Here is a 16166-nt window from a genome sequence, read left to right as displayed (position 1 = left end):
AATCCTCAAGTCTTCAGAACAGCTGATAAAATGGCAACACAGATGAGAGGTGACAACATTTAATTCTGATGAAGAACTTATGAGCACTAATGAGAGTTAACACTTCCACTTTAATCAAACCTGACAGAGTAGGAAATCAATTCATCCGCTTTGTGCTGTGCTACCTGAAGATAAAGAGCAACATGTCTGTAGCTGACCCGGTGGGGAAAGATGCTTCTTATTTCCATACTGATTTAATGAAAAGATCCTATGATTTGGTTTGTGATGTGAAAGCCTTCTATTTACTGCACTCTGAGGCGTCCTTTTGTACTCTCTACGGAGTCGTTTCAGTGGTTTACCCTCCGACCATTGTTGTTGTTGTTGCTTCTGTCGTCTTCCATTGCTTTTTCAAGCCAGTCTCTCTCCTGCTCAGACTCGGAGTCACTGGCCTCACTTGCATCAGCCGCCAAAAGGCGAGAATAGTTAATCCTGCGCTGATGTGGGGCTTTCCACTGGAGCAGAGGCAGACACACACACCATAGCATCACACCCAGTGCCACTCCTCTGAACAGCCACGCCAGCCCGAGCATCTGGACCACATATCCTCCTGCAAAGCTCCCCAGCCCGCTTCCCAGGCGTAGTGAAAGTGTGCTGTAGACCCTTGTCACACTCCTCTCAGCCCCTGGCGTGGCGATATCCTCACACTGGACCTTCACAGCCCACCAGAGGGCTCCACTGCTAAAACAGCTCAACACCTGAGCGGGCAGTGCAGCCCACGGGCCCCAGAGGAAGGAGTAATAGAAGCACTGCACCCCGAGACTCGCAGCTCCAACAGTTAGCACCCTTCCCGGGCTGAGGATCTTGGACATTTTTCCAGCCAGCAGAGGGAAGGCGGCCTGTGAGAGCAGAGCCAGGGCCAGAGACAGCCCCATGTGCAGCTCACTGCTCCTGTGATCCTGCATTTGCCACAGGAGGAAGTTATCCACGACCGAGCCTGCTACCCCGACCAGCAGGGTGGTGACTGCGCAGAGCAGAGCCCGGGGGGAGCCATGCACCAGCTTTACGGCTTTCAGGAGCCCGTTGGCCCTGTCTCGCTTCTTATTCAGGTAGAGTGGGAGGAAAGCAGCTGCAGGCAGGGCCAGAGCTGCCAGGCCAGCGAAGCAGTAGAAATGCACCGCGCTCCTGGGGGTCTGATCGGCTATGAGACATTGTAACTGGCTCACCAGCAAACCCACTCCTCCAACCCCACACGCTGCTCCGAGTAAAGCCCAAACCCCGGTGCTGCTGTAGCGGTCCGAAGCATCCGCAAAGTCTAGATACTCAAACAGGCCGTCATCTGCCGTCCACTCCAGAGGGGCTGACACACACTCCCACACCGACACAATGATGAGCACCAAGAAGAAGAGCTGGTGCTGAGGGTCCATCACCTTCAGGCTGTCCAGAAATTCAAAATGTCCCTCCTTTTTCTCTTCCTCTGTCACCTCTTCTCCAAGCTCTTCTTCGGACCCTGCTCTGAACTCGGACCTCTTGTTCCTCACCGGGGCTGCTGAAGAGCTGATAGTGCGGTTCTTGGCGGAGCAGCCGACCTTTGGTTCGACCACCACTGATGCCGTCTCTTGTGACAGCTGAGGACTGGATTTATCATTCTCGTGCTGATCAAGTGCAATTTTATTCACAGCAGGAGCAGATTTATTGGCAGCGAGTGTCTCTGCAGGGAAAGTGACACCAGGCTGGGACAAAGGAGCCGTGTTGATTTTAGGGTGAGCTCCAGTCTCTGATGTGGCCGCTGCCGCGCTGCTCATGAGCAGGTTGGTTTGACTGCTGCTCAGATCAGACATGTTACAGTTGCCGGTCTGGGTGCGCACATCCATAGGCGGGACGAGCAGCAGAACCAGGGCGACTGCTGCCGAACACACGAGAGAGCCGTTTATCACCACTCGCCTCTTGTTGTAGTGTTTGGAGAGCAGGCTCGCCACGGGGGTCCAGACCAGCGTTATGAGGTGCTTAGTACCCATGACGATGCCTGTCATGGCAGGAGTCAGACCCAGCTGTCTGAAGTACAGGGTGAGGAAGGGGAGCAGGCAGGCTCTGGCACAGGAGCACAGGAAGGTAAAGGTGGCGGCCAGAGCGAGGGCTCGCCTGACGTCAATCTGCCTGTTCCTCTTCATCGTTGGCAGCTCACGGTCGCTCCTCACATGGAAACCTCCTCGGGTTCAAACAGAAAGAGAGACAGACGAACAGAGATGGGAAAATACATTAAACACAGCACAACAGGTGGATCACAGTGAGTATACTTTAAAGTGCATTTACGGCGTAAAATCATCCCCTGGTCTTTTTCAGCACTTACATACATCGAATAAGCCATCGAGGCAATTTTTTTCATCCAACAACTATTAACGGAGAAACCCGGGAGAGTTGCTAACTGTCGCTAACAGCCTGACGTGGCTAACAGTGATTAGCTTGGGGCAGTACGGTGAAGGCATTGAAACGTCTTTTTTAACCACTAATTCTGCTCAAAATAACAGCAAACCTCTGCAGCAGCATGAGAAGAGTCCCTACACAGAAAACAAAGCACCAGTGGGCTCCTTCCTTTGGGATTGACTTTGGTAATCCACTTGAATGGACTTTACTATGAGAGGAGCTGGTACAGGGGCCAGAAGGTAAGTCTTTACAACACTCTTAATAAACTCTGGGTTCACTAACTACGTTGTTGGTGCTTTGTTTTCTGTGTAGGGACTCTTCTCATGCTGCTGTCAGAGGTTTGGTGTTATTTTCAGCAGTATTAGTGGTTAAAAAAGACTTCATTGCACTGCCCCGAGCAAATCAGTGTTAGCCACGTCCACAACTCTACCGGAATTCTCCGTTAGTAGTTGAACAACAAAAAAAACCTTTCTCTATGTCTTATTTGATGTATGTAAGTGCTGAATTAGAGCATTGAATGATTTTATGCCTGAATTACACTTTAAGCTTATGGTTTTGCAGTTGCCAGCTTCTATAAGATGTTACATTATTAACCTACTGATTCTATTTCCATGAATGGATTAGTTGATGACATTTTGAATTTTGAGGTTTTGAGTTCAAACTCAAAGACATTGAATTTACAATGGTGTATGACAAAGAAAAGCAGCAAATACTATACTCTACTAGACATGTAGTTAGTTTAGCTTGAAAAATGAATCGCTTATCAAAGTGGTTCTTATAGTCAAAAAATGCTCTTTGGAGGTTTGTACAAAAACAAACATGCTTGTGCCAATGAAAACACTCTAGTGATATTTTAAAAACATATTATAAAGATGAATATTCAATACAACTCATTTGAAACACAAATTCCACCAGACTAAAAGTAATTTATCCAATGGATTAAATATGTATTCATCTCTATAATATGTTAAAGACTGAATACCCCTACCACGGTAAAATAAAAAAAATATTTGCAGATACGTCAGCGTGTATTTCAGGTTTCAAGTCGTTTAAATTCTGTGTGTGTGTGTGTGTGTGTGTGTGTGTGTGTGTGTGTGTGTGTGTGTGTGTGTGTGTGTGTGTGTGTGTGTGTGTGTGTGTGTGTGTGTGTGTGTGTGTGTGTGTGTGTGTGTGTGTGTGTGTAACTCACACCTGCCCAATTATGTGGTGCCTTTAAGTGCAGTACGAGTTAAAGTTGTAAATAAGTGTCAGAAAGAATGAAGAAGCAGCTAAAGCCAAAGATGACGGCCAGTAACAGTCGGCACCTGTCGGTCTGGACGCACCTGTTCCCTGCAGGGTATGAGGATGTGGAGCACTAGTCCACGTCACGTTTGTAAGATAAGAAAAGAGACGTTTAACATTTACCTTTTGGTCTCTGTCCGCACAAACGCCTTTAAACCTCTCTACCGGTCATCTTCCGACTCCAACTCCTACATTCCACCCACGATTTGGACTCTTCGGTGTTTTGAGCAGGAGACACCTGTCACCGTCTGGAGGGTTTCTGAGCGCACACCTATGGTTCACACCTGCAGAGGGATGTCCGTGACTGCAGCGCCCCCTGGCGGCGCGGAGGCCTTCATTCAAATGAATAACTTCATCTGAAAACATGAGGGAAGTAAACTGAGCACATGTCACCAACACAGCTGCTTTTCCAGAGCAAAAAGACAAACAAAAGACCACCATTCTTTCACACAGGGGACACATATTTAGATGAAGGGTATCCTCAAAGCAATTTCAGTCAAAAGCAACTGGACTCGGTTGTTAGTCTAGGAAGACGTTTCACCACTCATCCAAGAGGCTTCATCAGTTCATGTACGTATCTGACCGGTTCCAGTCCCAGCCTGGTCCTGGTCCTGGTCCTGGTCCTGGTCCAGGTCCTGGTCCTGGTCCTGGTCCAGTCCTAGCCTGGTCAGATGCATACATGAACTGATGAAGCCTCTTGGATGAGAGGTGAAACGTTTTCCTAGACAAATAACCAAGTCCAGTTGCTTTTGACTGAAATTGCTTTGGGGATAAAGATGAACTGGACAAATGAGAACATTCACAGGCGTAGATGAAGGGTAGTTTATTTACCACATTTTCAAACTCAACGTACAACATTGATTCATGTCACATGGTTTTTATGCTTACCGCAAACACAGCACTTTTAATTTTGTCATTATAAGGAATTAAGCGACTCAGCAAATCCATATGAGCAGCGTTACAAAAACATTTGCATTATACAGGCTGTGTAATGAAAGAAAGCTAACACTAAAGCGAGGCTTCAAAACACAAACTTAAACTATGTAATGGAGTTATGACTCACAATGAATTCATAAGTGGTGGATGAAGTATTGAGATATTCTACTTAAGAGTATCAAAATATCAAAGGGCCCTATACTATACACACACATAAATATCTTTGGAATATTGATGATACTGATGCACCGTAGTATTGTCAATATGTTAGTACTTATATAATAATAATAATAATAATAATAATAATAATAATTACTTTGTGGGCAAGATTGCTGGATAAACCCTGTATATAAATATTCTTATTATTATTATGATTATTATTATTATTGCTATTATGATTAAAGATAGTGTGACTCGTTGCTGCTCATGGGGGAATTGTTGGGTCTCTGTAAATGATAATGAAGTCATGATGAGTGACCTTGACCTTTATGTAAAGTGTCCTGAGATACCTTTTGTTATGATTTGGCACTGTAGATGACATTGAATGGAATTGAATTATTAATAATAATAAGACATGTATAAACAGAAGTTTACAAAGTTCTTTGACAGACAAAGCAAAAGCACATCAAAATCTACACGTATACATATACATATACATATGTACACATCAACAAATTAAGATAAAGGATAGGACACCTTTCAAGAACAGTAGAAAAAAAATAAAATAAAATGAAATGAACAGTTGATAAGGAAACAGACAATTAAACAAAATTATTATTTTTAATGAATGAATGAGGTTTTTACTTATTATTACTTGAATGAATTTCAAGGTGTTTTTCTCCTACTTATTTCTTTCTCGTGTTATCCTTTTGTATCTTTTTTTTTTTTTAAATATGGCTTTGGATTTATATACGATGCTTACATTGAAGCAAGTTCTTTGTTGCCCTTTACTTTTGCTATATGAATAAATGAGTTTATATAAAAACGTGAATGGATTTAATAAATAAAGAGTATAAAAAATGGTATCATGTTTTACATGTAGAATCTTCATCTGGAAATTAACTATAGCTGTGAAATAAATGCCGTGGAGCAAAAATGACAACATTTCCCTCTGACATGTAGAGAAGTAGAAATAAAATAAAGCCATTCAACTGGAAAACTCCATAATAGTTCATACTTAATGGGGCAATCTTTAATGCGTGTTAACTAACAGTTTCTACATACACTGATGTACATGCCATAACACACACACACACACACTCACACACATACACACACACACACGCACACCCATACACATACACACGCACACCCACACACATACACACACACACACACACACACGCACACACACACACACACACACACACACACACACACACACACACACACACACACACACATACACACACACACACACACACACACACACGCACACACACACACACACACACACACACACACACACACACACACACACACCTCAGAAGGTCACACCACTGAAGGTGTTGATGGGCAGGGACAGGACTTTTAGCTCTCGCTCTTGGCTGACGCTGAACCTGGACTTGATGCTGCACCCTGGGTCCAAGCAAGGAGAAACCTCTACCCTGTAAAAGAAATAACATTACATTCTAGCACTTTGACTTTGTTTAATGTGCAGAGAAAATGTGAAATTTACTGTAAATGTCGTGTTGTAAAGGACCTTTGAACATCTGTGTATGTCCTGCGGGAGTCCTTGTCCAGACACACGGTCAGGGTTCGATTCTCCATCGTCCGGATGCTGATGTTCTGTGTTTGGATCGTCTGATCAAAACAGAAAAGGTTTAGAAAGCTTATTAATTGGATCAATCTAATTCAATGTTTGAGGTAAATCACTTCTTACTGTGTTGCATCCTGGGTTCACACTGTCAAACCTGACACTCAGGTGATCCTCGCCTACACAAAGTGACACAGATTATTAACTGCATTACTTGTATCGATATACATTTGTCAACTAAACATGAATTCAAAAGGTTACCTGATGTCAAAGCTCCCGGCTGTGATGCGATCACCATGCCATATGTCATGGGTGCCGCTCCCTTTACAATCTCTCGTTTGCTTAAAGACATCTGCTGAGGATATAATAGTTAGCCCAGATCCTGCTGTTGATGCTAATACTAAACAGAATTTTAATAATAAGGACTGTACCTTTGTATAACTGACTGAGATGACTGCCCCAAAGACTTCCACTGTCAACTTCTTGCGGCGTGCAATGGGCTCCTCTGTCAAAGATAACATCTCACTTTAAAGTGGACATATTTTTGAATTTTCTGTCATATTTATGTTGATGTTCATGACCAAAGTCTCAAATAATGAGGTAGTGTTTATGGGTAACCAGTCTAACCCCTCCATGAACAGATCTGCTCAGGATACAGACTGCTGTCAACGCCTTCTTTCACACAGTTTTTTTCTTCTTTCTCGGCAGTCTGACATCAAGAATTCACAGATTTCAAAATAAGTTCATCTGCTCCAGGAAAAGCATGCACAGGAAGTACAGCTACGCACAGCTCCAGTTGAATGTGCTGCTGTTCACTACATGTAGCTACATGCTAACTGCAGACAAAGCTGTAATATTTGCTTCTTATGTTGTTCATTGCTCCCTAGAAACTCCCACTATACACTCAGTTGCCGTCAGTCTTCTGCAGAAGTACGGAGACAGAGAGGGAAATTGAATGAGACCCAGAAGTGCTGACCAATCAGAGCAGACTGGGCTTTTCGGGAAAGGGTCTTAAAGAAACAGACGCTGCAACAGAGCGTCTCAGACAGTGGGTGCAACAGCCATGAGCAGTATGAGAAAAGGGGATTTTTGAACATTAAAGCATGTCAACATGTTCCAGTAGAAACACAAAATACATGTATGAACCTGAAAAGGAGCATAATAGGCCCCCTTTAAGTAACTATAATGTTAGCACAGACATGGCAGTATCCACACACACAGATAGAGATTCAGAGACATACTTGAGAACTTTTCTTTAAGGTGTCTGAACTCTGGGATGTTGGCCTCCAGATGGGACACAAACACCTCCTCCACAACAGAACTGACATCACAGCTGGAGCGGGTCATCTAAACACATACTGTGGTTAGTCAAACCAAGAAGTGCATGTGCAGCAACAGTGAATCATTGGCAAAAATGGCAGCATCTTGCTCTGTCTTACGCATTTGTATGCATGTCAATTTTGATATCATGTGCTGTACCTTAACTGAATAGAGCGGCAAGTTAACTGGCTGCGTCCCACAGCGAAGGTAGTAACACAGGGTGTCCATTATAGGGTTTTGCTCCGGGGGCCTGCTGTGGTTAGAGTGCTGTAGTAGAGATGTCACAGAAGACAGAAGGTATTAGATAAACATCCATTCTGATGCTGTTGTGTTTTAAGCTGTGGCAGGCTACTATGGATAGGAACGTTACTGCTAGTTAGCAGATGTTAGCATAATAAAACACAAAACTAAATTGGTGAAAACTGTTAAATAGAAATAGAATGAGAGTAGGGCATTGAACTGTTGGCTGTTCGTCAATGTTTCACATCAACACAGTACACATAAAAATGGCTGCCATCGTGCTACGTTGATTTGAATGGGAATATCCATCGTTCTATTTCTATGTGGTAAAAAGTATGCTTAACATCAACATGTTAGCATTGTCATTGTGAGAATGTTAGCATGCTATTTAGCATTAGTGCAGCAATGTCTAAGAACAGCCTCACAGTGCTGCTAGCATGGCTGTAGACACTTATGCTGTGTCTCAATTTGTGTACTTCCATACTTTTCAGTGATTACACTGACAACTGTGGCAAAAAGAAGTCCGTTATGGCTACCTGGATGCTGCACTTATAACAATGAAAAAGTTTAGTGAGGAATGCTGGACACTGTTTGCCCTCAATAGGTGCGTTTCCATTAGGGTAGAATACCAGGAATAAAGTGAGTCTCCATCGCCAAAACGCCTCATGTTGCATGGGAGTTGCTCGAGGGGGCGTTTTTTCCCCTTGTGGGAGAGCAGGACCGTTTTTCTCCCTTGAGAAAAGCCGGGTTGCTGATTGGTTATAACTCTAAGCAGGATGTGACGTGTGGAAGTACTTGACGCCACAACAACACGGTGAAGTAGAGTAGACACTTTTGTCCAGTGGTGTAGTAGAACGTGATCAGATCAACAGAAAATGATCTCACGGCGCATCTTTGCACAGGCTTGTTAAATGAGTGCTGCAGCGACCCGGGTTGGATTCTGACCTGTGGTCCTTTGCTGCATGATCTCCTCTTTCTCTCTCCCATTTTCACACACACACACACACACACACACACACACACACACACACACACGCACACACGCACACGCACACGCACACGCACACGCACACACACACGCGCGCGCACACACACACACACACACACACACACACACACACAAACACGCCCTGAAAGTCTCCCAGCAGTCACATGGTCACCATATTGGCTATATGTAGTGGGAGGGAACGGACCACCAAACATGTGAAAATGGTGGTTGGGGAAGCGGCAGCCCTTAGTGCTTGGTGCTCTGGAAAGCACCGAACTATATGTTGGCAGCATGGCCAGTGCCAGGATGAACAATACATGGGGTGCCAAGAAAATAGACGATTCTCAAAGTTACTTTATAAGGAAGTTCTCAATATTGGCTCACAGCACATTAATATAAATGTAGTTTTTAATGGAATTTGGCCACAGAATATTCAACAAAATAAAGCCTCATACAGGTGACCACAAGATTTTTGCATCCAAAATATGACCAAAATTGATTGCATTTGTTCCACATGGATAATTACATAACTGTGAATTGGTTGTAATGTTTCAGATGAAATGGCTATCACAACATCCAAACGTCCAAATTAATAGTTAATAATAGTCAAAGTGCATTCCCAGTGCTTACCTCAGGCTTATAAGGAAAACATTAAAAAGTATCACCATTAAAAAAGATGTCAGCAGTCAAATGTTGCTGTTGTCATTTCTGGTAAGTGCATAATGGCCGTGTGTGATTTGAGACCTATGCAATACACAAGTACATGTGTACCCAGTGAACTACATGGAAGTAAACAGAGTTATCCAAATCTAAACAAAGCATTAAGTTCAATTATTAAATTACCATTCCAGCCAGGTTGGAGATTGCGGCTCCCAGACCGTTGATGTTGCTGTTGTACCAAGGATCCACTCTTCCAAAAAAGGAGGCGAGAGACAATCTGCCTTCATTTTGACCTGAGCTATCCTATGAAGAATGACAGGTGTTGCAGGGGCATTTAGTCTTCTACATTTATATAAGTCAGTCAGTGTCATTTTGAGAGATTGAGCGTGACTCACAAGTGAACTGAGCGAAGACTCCACATCAGTGACTGGGATGTAGTACAATCGTAGGTTCAGTTTCTTGGTCAAAATAAGACGCTTGGACTCTCTTTCTCTGTTGGGAAATACACGGAAAGCGTTCATGGAAAGCTGTGTGTACTCAAACAATGTAAATGCAGGAAAGGTTTGAGGAACACACACCACGTTGCGGTAACACTATTTGGAAGAAGGTATTCATAACAAACCAGCTGCTCACCTGATGGAGTGATAAGCCCTGGTAAGTCTTCCCAGCACACGATCGTCCCCCAGTACCACTACCCGTGCTGTGTGACGCCTCTTGTCTTCTTCAAGGACAGCTGAACTTCCAGGCAATGTGTCCATCTTCTCCCTCATTAGATTTAGTTTATCTGCTGCCTTCATGGACTTAAAGGCATTTCTCCGTGTGAACGCTGGCACAGGATTTGTGACTGGAGACTGCACTGTTTCCTCAAAGTCACTCTCCTTCAGATCTCTTTCAATCCCACTGTCCTCGGACCGAACTGAATCTCTATTGTCCTTCTCTTCTTCCTCAAGACTTATTGAGTTAGAAGACGAACACATGGCAAAGTTTGCCAGCAGATTCCCTTTAGGAAAGATACATTTTGTGTACATTTTACTGCAGAAACTGGATCTTTTATTGACAGAAATATAAAGTACTGGCAAATTTTCCTGCCTGACTGACTTACATAGATCATTTTCGTCTCTCCACAAAAGGAATTTGATCTCTGGATAGGGCATTGCAGAGCAGCACGCAGGACCATGATCTAGCTTGGATCTTTCTGAGAAAATAGGGTAAAGGCATTGTGGCAATCCAGTCACAATCTCTGCTAATATAAAGCTGTGCAACAACAGTGCAGAACACATACCTTCTTTAGAGCCAGCCAAGATGTCTCTGTATATGTGTTGTAGTTTGTTCAGATAGTTTGCGCAACCACCTGCACCATGCTTCATACTCTTCTCTGTGGCTAGAATGACTTCCTGGAAATATTTCTCTACCATTTGTTCCCCTACAGCCTGAAATACACAAGAGACAAATGGTCTGATTAAAAAAACAACAATGCTGAATACAGATAAATATATCATTTACATAGTTTACTTGCCCCAAGCAAGCATTTATCAGCGAGACTAAGAGTCTACGGCCAAACTAGGGGCCCTGATAGACTTAACAGTAGTGCTTTGACCTAAACTAGGGCAGTGCGCATTCGTAGCTGTTGCCCATCGATAATGCATGCTTGTTCAGAAAAGGCCAATTGCTTGAAAGTCCTGCTTGCAGTGTTCTTAAGAACTGTTCATCTGATTCACTTCACATTTGCACTCCCTTGGGTCCTCAGCAACTAAGCAAATACATTCCTTAATAGTTAGATGATGCTGCTGCAGCATCACCTATTGGCCAAATGACACCAAATGTGCCATTGCCACTCAATCTACTTGTCCACCAATGCGGTTACAATAGCACATTTAAGAAGAATTACTTTATTTATCCCGCACGGGGAAATTTAATTTTTTCACTCTTATTATTATTCATGTTACACACACAGGCCCGAAATACACACATGCACAAACAGGACCCATACATGCAATTAAGGAGAGATGTTAGAGCGAGGGGGCTGCCAGTGACCAGCGCCCCGAGCAGGTGGGGGTTCAGTGCCTTGCTCAACAGCACCTCGGCAGTGCCCAGGAGATGAACTGGCACCTCTCCAGCCACCAGTCCATACTCCATACATGGTCCACACAGGGACTTGAACCAGCAACCCTACGGTTCCCAGCCAAGTCACCTATGGACTGAGCTACTGCAACTGTAGCAAACCAAAAATCAAAATATGGAACATTTTACAACTTGGTCCAGAGATGTCCTATACCAAACTTGGTAATGATTGCTCAAAATTTGTAGGAGGATTAGTGGAAAACCAGATTTGGACACAATTCAAAATGATGCTCACAGTGACAATGCTAACAGGCTCATTATGCTATTAGTAGTGCACTATGTACACACTTTGTAGTGTATTGTATGGGGAACCCTGTTAACTGGGTTAACTAAAGAACAGATAAAGAAACTGAGGACAGAGATGTTACATTGTTGAAAACTCTTGTTTGTCAACTTTTGTTACAGGAAATAGCCTAGTCCCAAACAGCTAGCTTTTACCAAATGACGTGTATAGTTGTAGTATTCTATGGGACCAAACTATGTCATGGCAGGTGTATTGCTCAGGACCCGAGGAAGCATAGTGTTGAGTGTGAAGTCGTTTAGATGAGCAGTTCTCAAATAGGCTGCAAGCAGCAATACTGGAGGCCAAGCAACCAACCTGTTCCCAACAGGTACGTTTTGAACAGGCACTGCACCAGTTGCAATAAGTATTGGAGTTAAGGAATCACCAAAGTTACTGATTCATCACGAGGAGTACATTCATGTCTGTACCAAATTTCATAGCAGTTCATGCAATAGTTGTTGAGACATTTCACAAAACCTAAAGTGTCCAACTCCTAAAGGAAAAGTCAGGGGATTACTAAAGTGAATTGGATCTGTCCTCTGGTTGTCAGAAAAACACAATTGTTTGCAAATTGACCATGTAGATGTTGAGATATTTATCATAAGAAATTGATGTTGGTGGTTAGATGGAAAGCCAGTGGATCACCAAAGGACTCATAGTAGGATTCATCCTCTGGGAAAGATGCAATATATGTATCAAAATGTTATGGCACTTTTTTTTTTAGATATTTCAGTCTGGACCCAAGTAGTAGGCTAGCCAACCAGTCGACCATTGCCATCCTTAGACCGACACTGCTAGAATGGCAAAAAAAAACAACATTATTCTTACTTTGTCCAAAACATCTTCATAAACCAGCTTACCTCCAGAGCCTGAGTCAGTCTGGAGTCTTGGCAGGCCATCACCGATCCCGCCTGCAGGACACGTAGCACCACATTTTTCTCCATGGCTGGTGTGGTCCTCAGATGGCCGGATGCCTCCAAGTGTGCTTTCACTGCTGCTTCCAGTGGAGCAGAAAACACCGCTGGGTCAGCAAGCACAAACACCCTGGAGCAAATCAGCAAACAGGGAAGGAACAGTTTATTCAGTGTAAAACTCTGCACCATTATACATTTGATTTCCATTTAAATGATACACTAACTTTTCCTGTGAGGTGAAATGCTCATTCCTCAAGTTCTGCTCTGCAATGACTCTCCTCTGATATAAAGAGCCTATTGAGGGAAAGATACGTCTGTCAGGAGTGTTTATTTTATAGCATCATACTGTATTGTGTGGCTGCTTTCTGTAAATGTGTGCATTCATGCATGATACCCGGTGTGGTCATTTCCATCTTGATGCTCCTCAGAGTGCTCAGGGCCACAGCAGAGTAAGGAGACGGTAATATCAGCAGTTTCATCAAACACTCACACACTGTCTGGTAAAGGCTGGTAGGAATCATGACACCTGACTGGAAAGATAAGGACAGAAAACAAACTACTAATAATGCATATTCAACTATCTACTACTAGTCTACAGTGATACACTTGTTGTCTTCTATTTAGAAATTGTAAAACGCTCTATTGTTGAACAACATCATTGTAAATTAGAGTCACACAGGTGTGTCCTACCTGAATAACCGCATAGTACAGAGTGTGCAGCACTGGAATGACATTGGTGTAGGCTTGTTTTTTATGAATCTGTATCAGCCGTCAAACAAAAAGTTACAGTTAATTATCTTCTACAAAGAAAGGAAAGCTTTTGGACGTTTTAAACTCGACTTGGAATTCTGAAAGCAGAGTTGAAGGAGCGAACCTTGCTAACCCTCTTCAGATTCTCTTCAAGCTCTTTGACCAGCACTCTGATCAAGGAGACACCGCAGGACGGATTGGCCTCCAGCTGCTTCTCAAGACTCCATCTAAGCACTCCTGCGGAGCAGACAGACACTTGTACTGCTACTTTATACTGTGCAAATTACACCGTGTGTTCACTGAAGCTCACTAAGCTATTAATCGGCATATAGTCCAGTTTTGATCATTTAATTTTTTTTAAATCATTTTTAATTAATCAAATGAAATCATCTTGGTAATATCTTCTTGAGAGATCTACCATGTTATAAGACCTCAAAATAGGTCACGAAGCACCAAAACAAGGTTTGTTTGACATTGTGATACAATAACTCATCACATATGGCTGCTATCAACTTTTTTAAAGGTTATGGTAAAAAAAACAACCCAGAGAAACTGAATATTGCAGTTTTGATTAAAAATGTAGGCTACATTGTTGAGATAGCTCCTGTAACAATTTGTATGCTATGTAAGTTAAAGTAAGTCAATGTTGACTTTTGGTTTCACCTGGGATACAAATATCGCAGCCAGTCACTCTATATTATCCTCCATATGTGGATTTTGTCGCTTTTTATTCTACATCATCTTGAATGTGGTAGAAGCAGCACCATCACATAAACACGTGAGGCCCCTCCCCCACTGTAAGATTAGTTGCCAATGTTGTCAATTTCTCTCCAGTTGTGGATGACTCTCACTGTCTGTTGAATTACATCGCTTGACAGCTCCCTGAAAGTGAAGACAGGCATCTGGATCATCACCTACACCTCCAAAAAAAAGATGGTTTCTGTCATTGTAGGTAGTTTTTAATCCCACTGATGTTTGCGTGTTCATGTTAATGATAATTAGCTATTTGATAAAAAAAACAGGATGAAACGTCAGAATTGACAGATGATTGACTTTGATACTGCCCAATCCCTACTGCGCAGACTTTGGCTCCAAATTTACAAGATGGCGGTGGTCATATCTAGGATATTTTGGCTTCACTTTTGTACAGTGGAAGGAAGTGGAGCCAGACACCCATCTTTGTAAACAGTCTATAGTTCACACAAAAGGGAACCTTGTGCGTCATTATCATTGATGGTGGCCACCGATTAAGCTGATGACAAGTTGGGAGTGAGAGCGGTTTGCAATCATGTCTGTCCCTTTAATATAAGGCTATATTTTTATGTCCATGGCTAAAGCCAGCAGATGTTAGCTTAGCATACACACTGGAAACAGGAGAGCAGCCTGGGAGAAGCTCGCCAGCTTTGTCCAAAGGTGACAAAATCCACGGATTAAACAAACAAGACCCCTTGACACGTTATTTAGTTGCTAATTAGCCGTTTCGCCTTGATTCCTGTCTTTATGCTAAGCTAAGCTAATTGACAGTACCCTTATATTATTATATACTTGCATAGACATAGAATGAAAGTTTAGTTTAGTTTATTGTTTATGTGACAGGGCAACTGCACAATGTTACAATTGTACCAGAGTTAGCTTACAGCTAATTTGCCTCTACAGTCCCTGAGCAGACAGACAAACAACAATAAATACAGCATTAAAAACATAACAATGTGTAAGAAAAACATTTGACAGGCAGACAAAGAACAGTGAATACAAAATACAAACAGGACAATACATCAAGTAATTAATAAAGATATAGATGTAAAGACATCTAAATTAATCATGTTTAAATAATTAACTGTATTAGTGTTGCCTTCTATTATCTCTGTTGTAGATACCTTTCTGTGAAGCACTCTGGAAGTTCATGTCTTTGAGGAGAAGCTGGACGTTGTTGGTCAGACTGGACTCCAGGGTCGAGAGAGCCCCTTCAGCTAAATATGGAGATTGTACATCTTTATGTAATAAACACACAGCCAAGCTGGAATCCTATCCTCAGTTTTAACCAGCTAAACACGTTTGGGAATGACAGTCATTTCAAACAGTCTAGGAGGAAATGAAAACACTCACCAGTGGAATCAACCATCTTTTCTGCTCTTCACAGTCTCAGGATAGTTGTAAGGAAAACTGAAAGAAAATGTGTTCTGTTCACCAATAACTTGTCTCCACTTGTCCCTGAAATATCAACAACGATAAAACTGACAAAACTGTAACTGATCTGCACAAACAGTAGAGACACCAACGGTTACATTCTGAACTATAAATACATTACAGGAAATAATGTAGCCCTGACAATCAGTCAGCAACCAATCAAATGAAAGAGCTGCCCGCTTTAAGCAGACGAAACCAAGTGACACCGTCTGCCCTAATCCAGAGTTTACCATGGTAGCTGCTGTCTGTATAAATGTTCTCCCCTGCTGCTACTGTGGAGTGAAATGATGTGATAATGTTAGGTCGTTTTTATGGTGTGAGTGAGACGGG

The 16166-nt window shown here is 42.7% G+C and overlaps 2 protein-coding genes across 3 annotated transcripts; both read right to left on the bottom strand.

Annotated features, from left to right (window-relative positions):
- Positions 1-249: 249 nt before the first annotated feature.
- mfsd6l (major facilitator superfamily domain containing 6-like) lies at positions 250-3927 on the bottom strand. 2 transcript variants are annotated; one of them, XM_083932117.1, is made up of 2 exons: positions 3805-3927; positions 250-2185 (listed from the first exon to the last, which is right to left on the bottom strand). In XM_083932117.1, exon 2 carries the CDS (start codon positions 2145-2147, stop codon positions 327-329), a length of 1821 nt encoding a protein of 606 aa, XP_083788243.1. In that variant the 5' UTR covers positions 2148-2185; positions 3805-3927; the 3' UTR covers positions 250-326. The 2 variants fall into 2 exon arrangements, with proteins under 2 accessions (XP_083788243.1, XP_083788242.1); XM_083932116.1 differs by having other exon boundaries at positions 250-2182; positions 3805-3917.
- A 576-nt stretch (positions 3928-4503) lies between these two features.
- On the bottom strand, positions 4504-16109 carry pik3r6b (phosphoinositide-3-kinase, regulatory subunit 6b). Its single transcript, XM_083931574.1, has 20 exons — positions 16067-16109; positions 15756-15812; positions 15527-15619; positions 13774-13886; positions 13590-13658; positions 13294-13429; positions 13124-13193; positions 12846-13029; positions 10864-11011; positions 10684-10776; positions 10215-10581; positions 9977-10073; positions 9765-9884; positions 7853-7960; positions 7615-7720; positions 6805-6878; positions 6635-6725; positions 6500-6552; positions 6320-6420; positions 4504-6224 (listed from the first exon to the last, which is right to left on the bottom strand). Exons 2-20 carry the CDS (start codon positions 15769-15771, stop codon positions 6101-6103), a joined length of 2163 nt encoding a protein of 720 aa, XP_083787700.1. The 5' UTR covers positions 15772-15812; positions 16067-16109; the 3' UTR covers positions 4504-6100.
- Between the last annotated feature and the right edge of the window lie 57 nt (positions 16110-16166).

This window comes from Echiichthys vipera, assembly GCF_963691815.1.
Source record: "Echiichthys vipera genome assembly, chromosome: 17".
Classification (NCBI taxonomy): domain Eukaryota; kingdom Metazoa; phylum Chordata; class Actinopteri; order Perciformes; family Trachinidae; genus Echiichthys; species Echiichthys vipera.
This window is presented reverse-complemented; position numbering and strand designations above follow the sequence as displayed.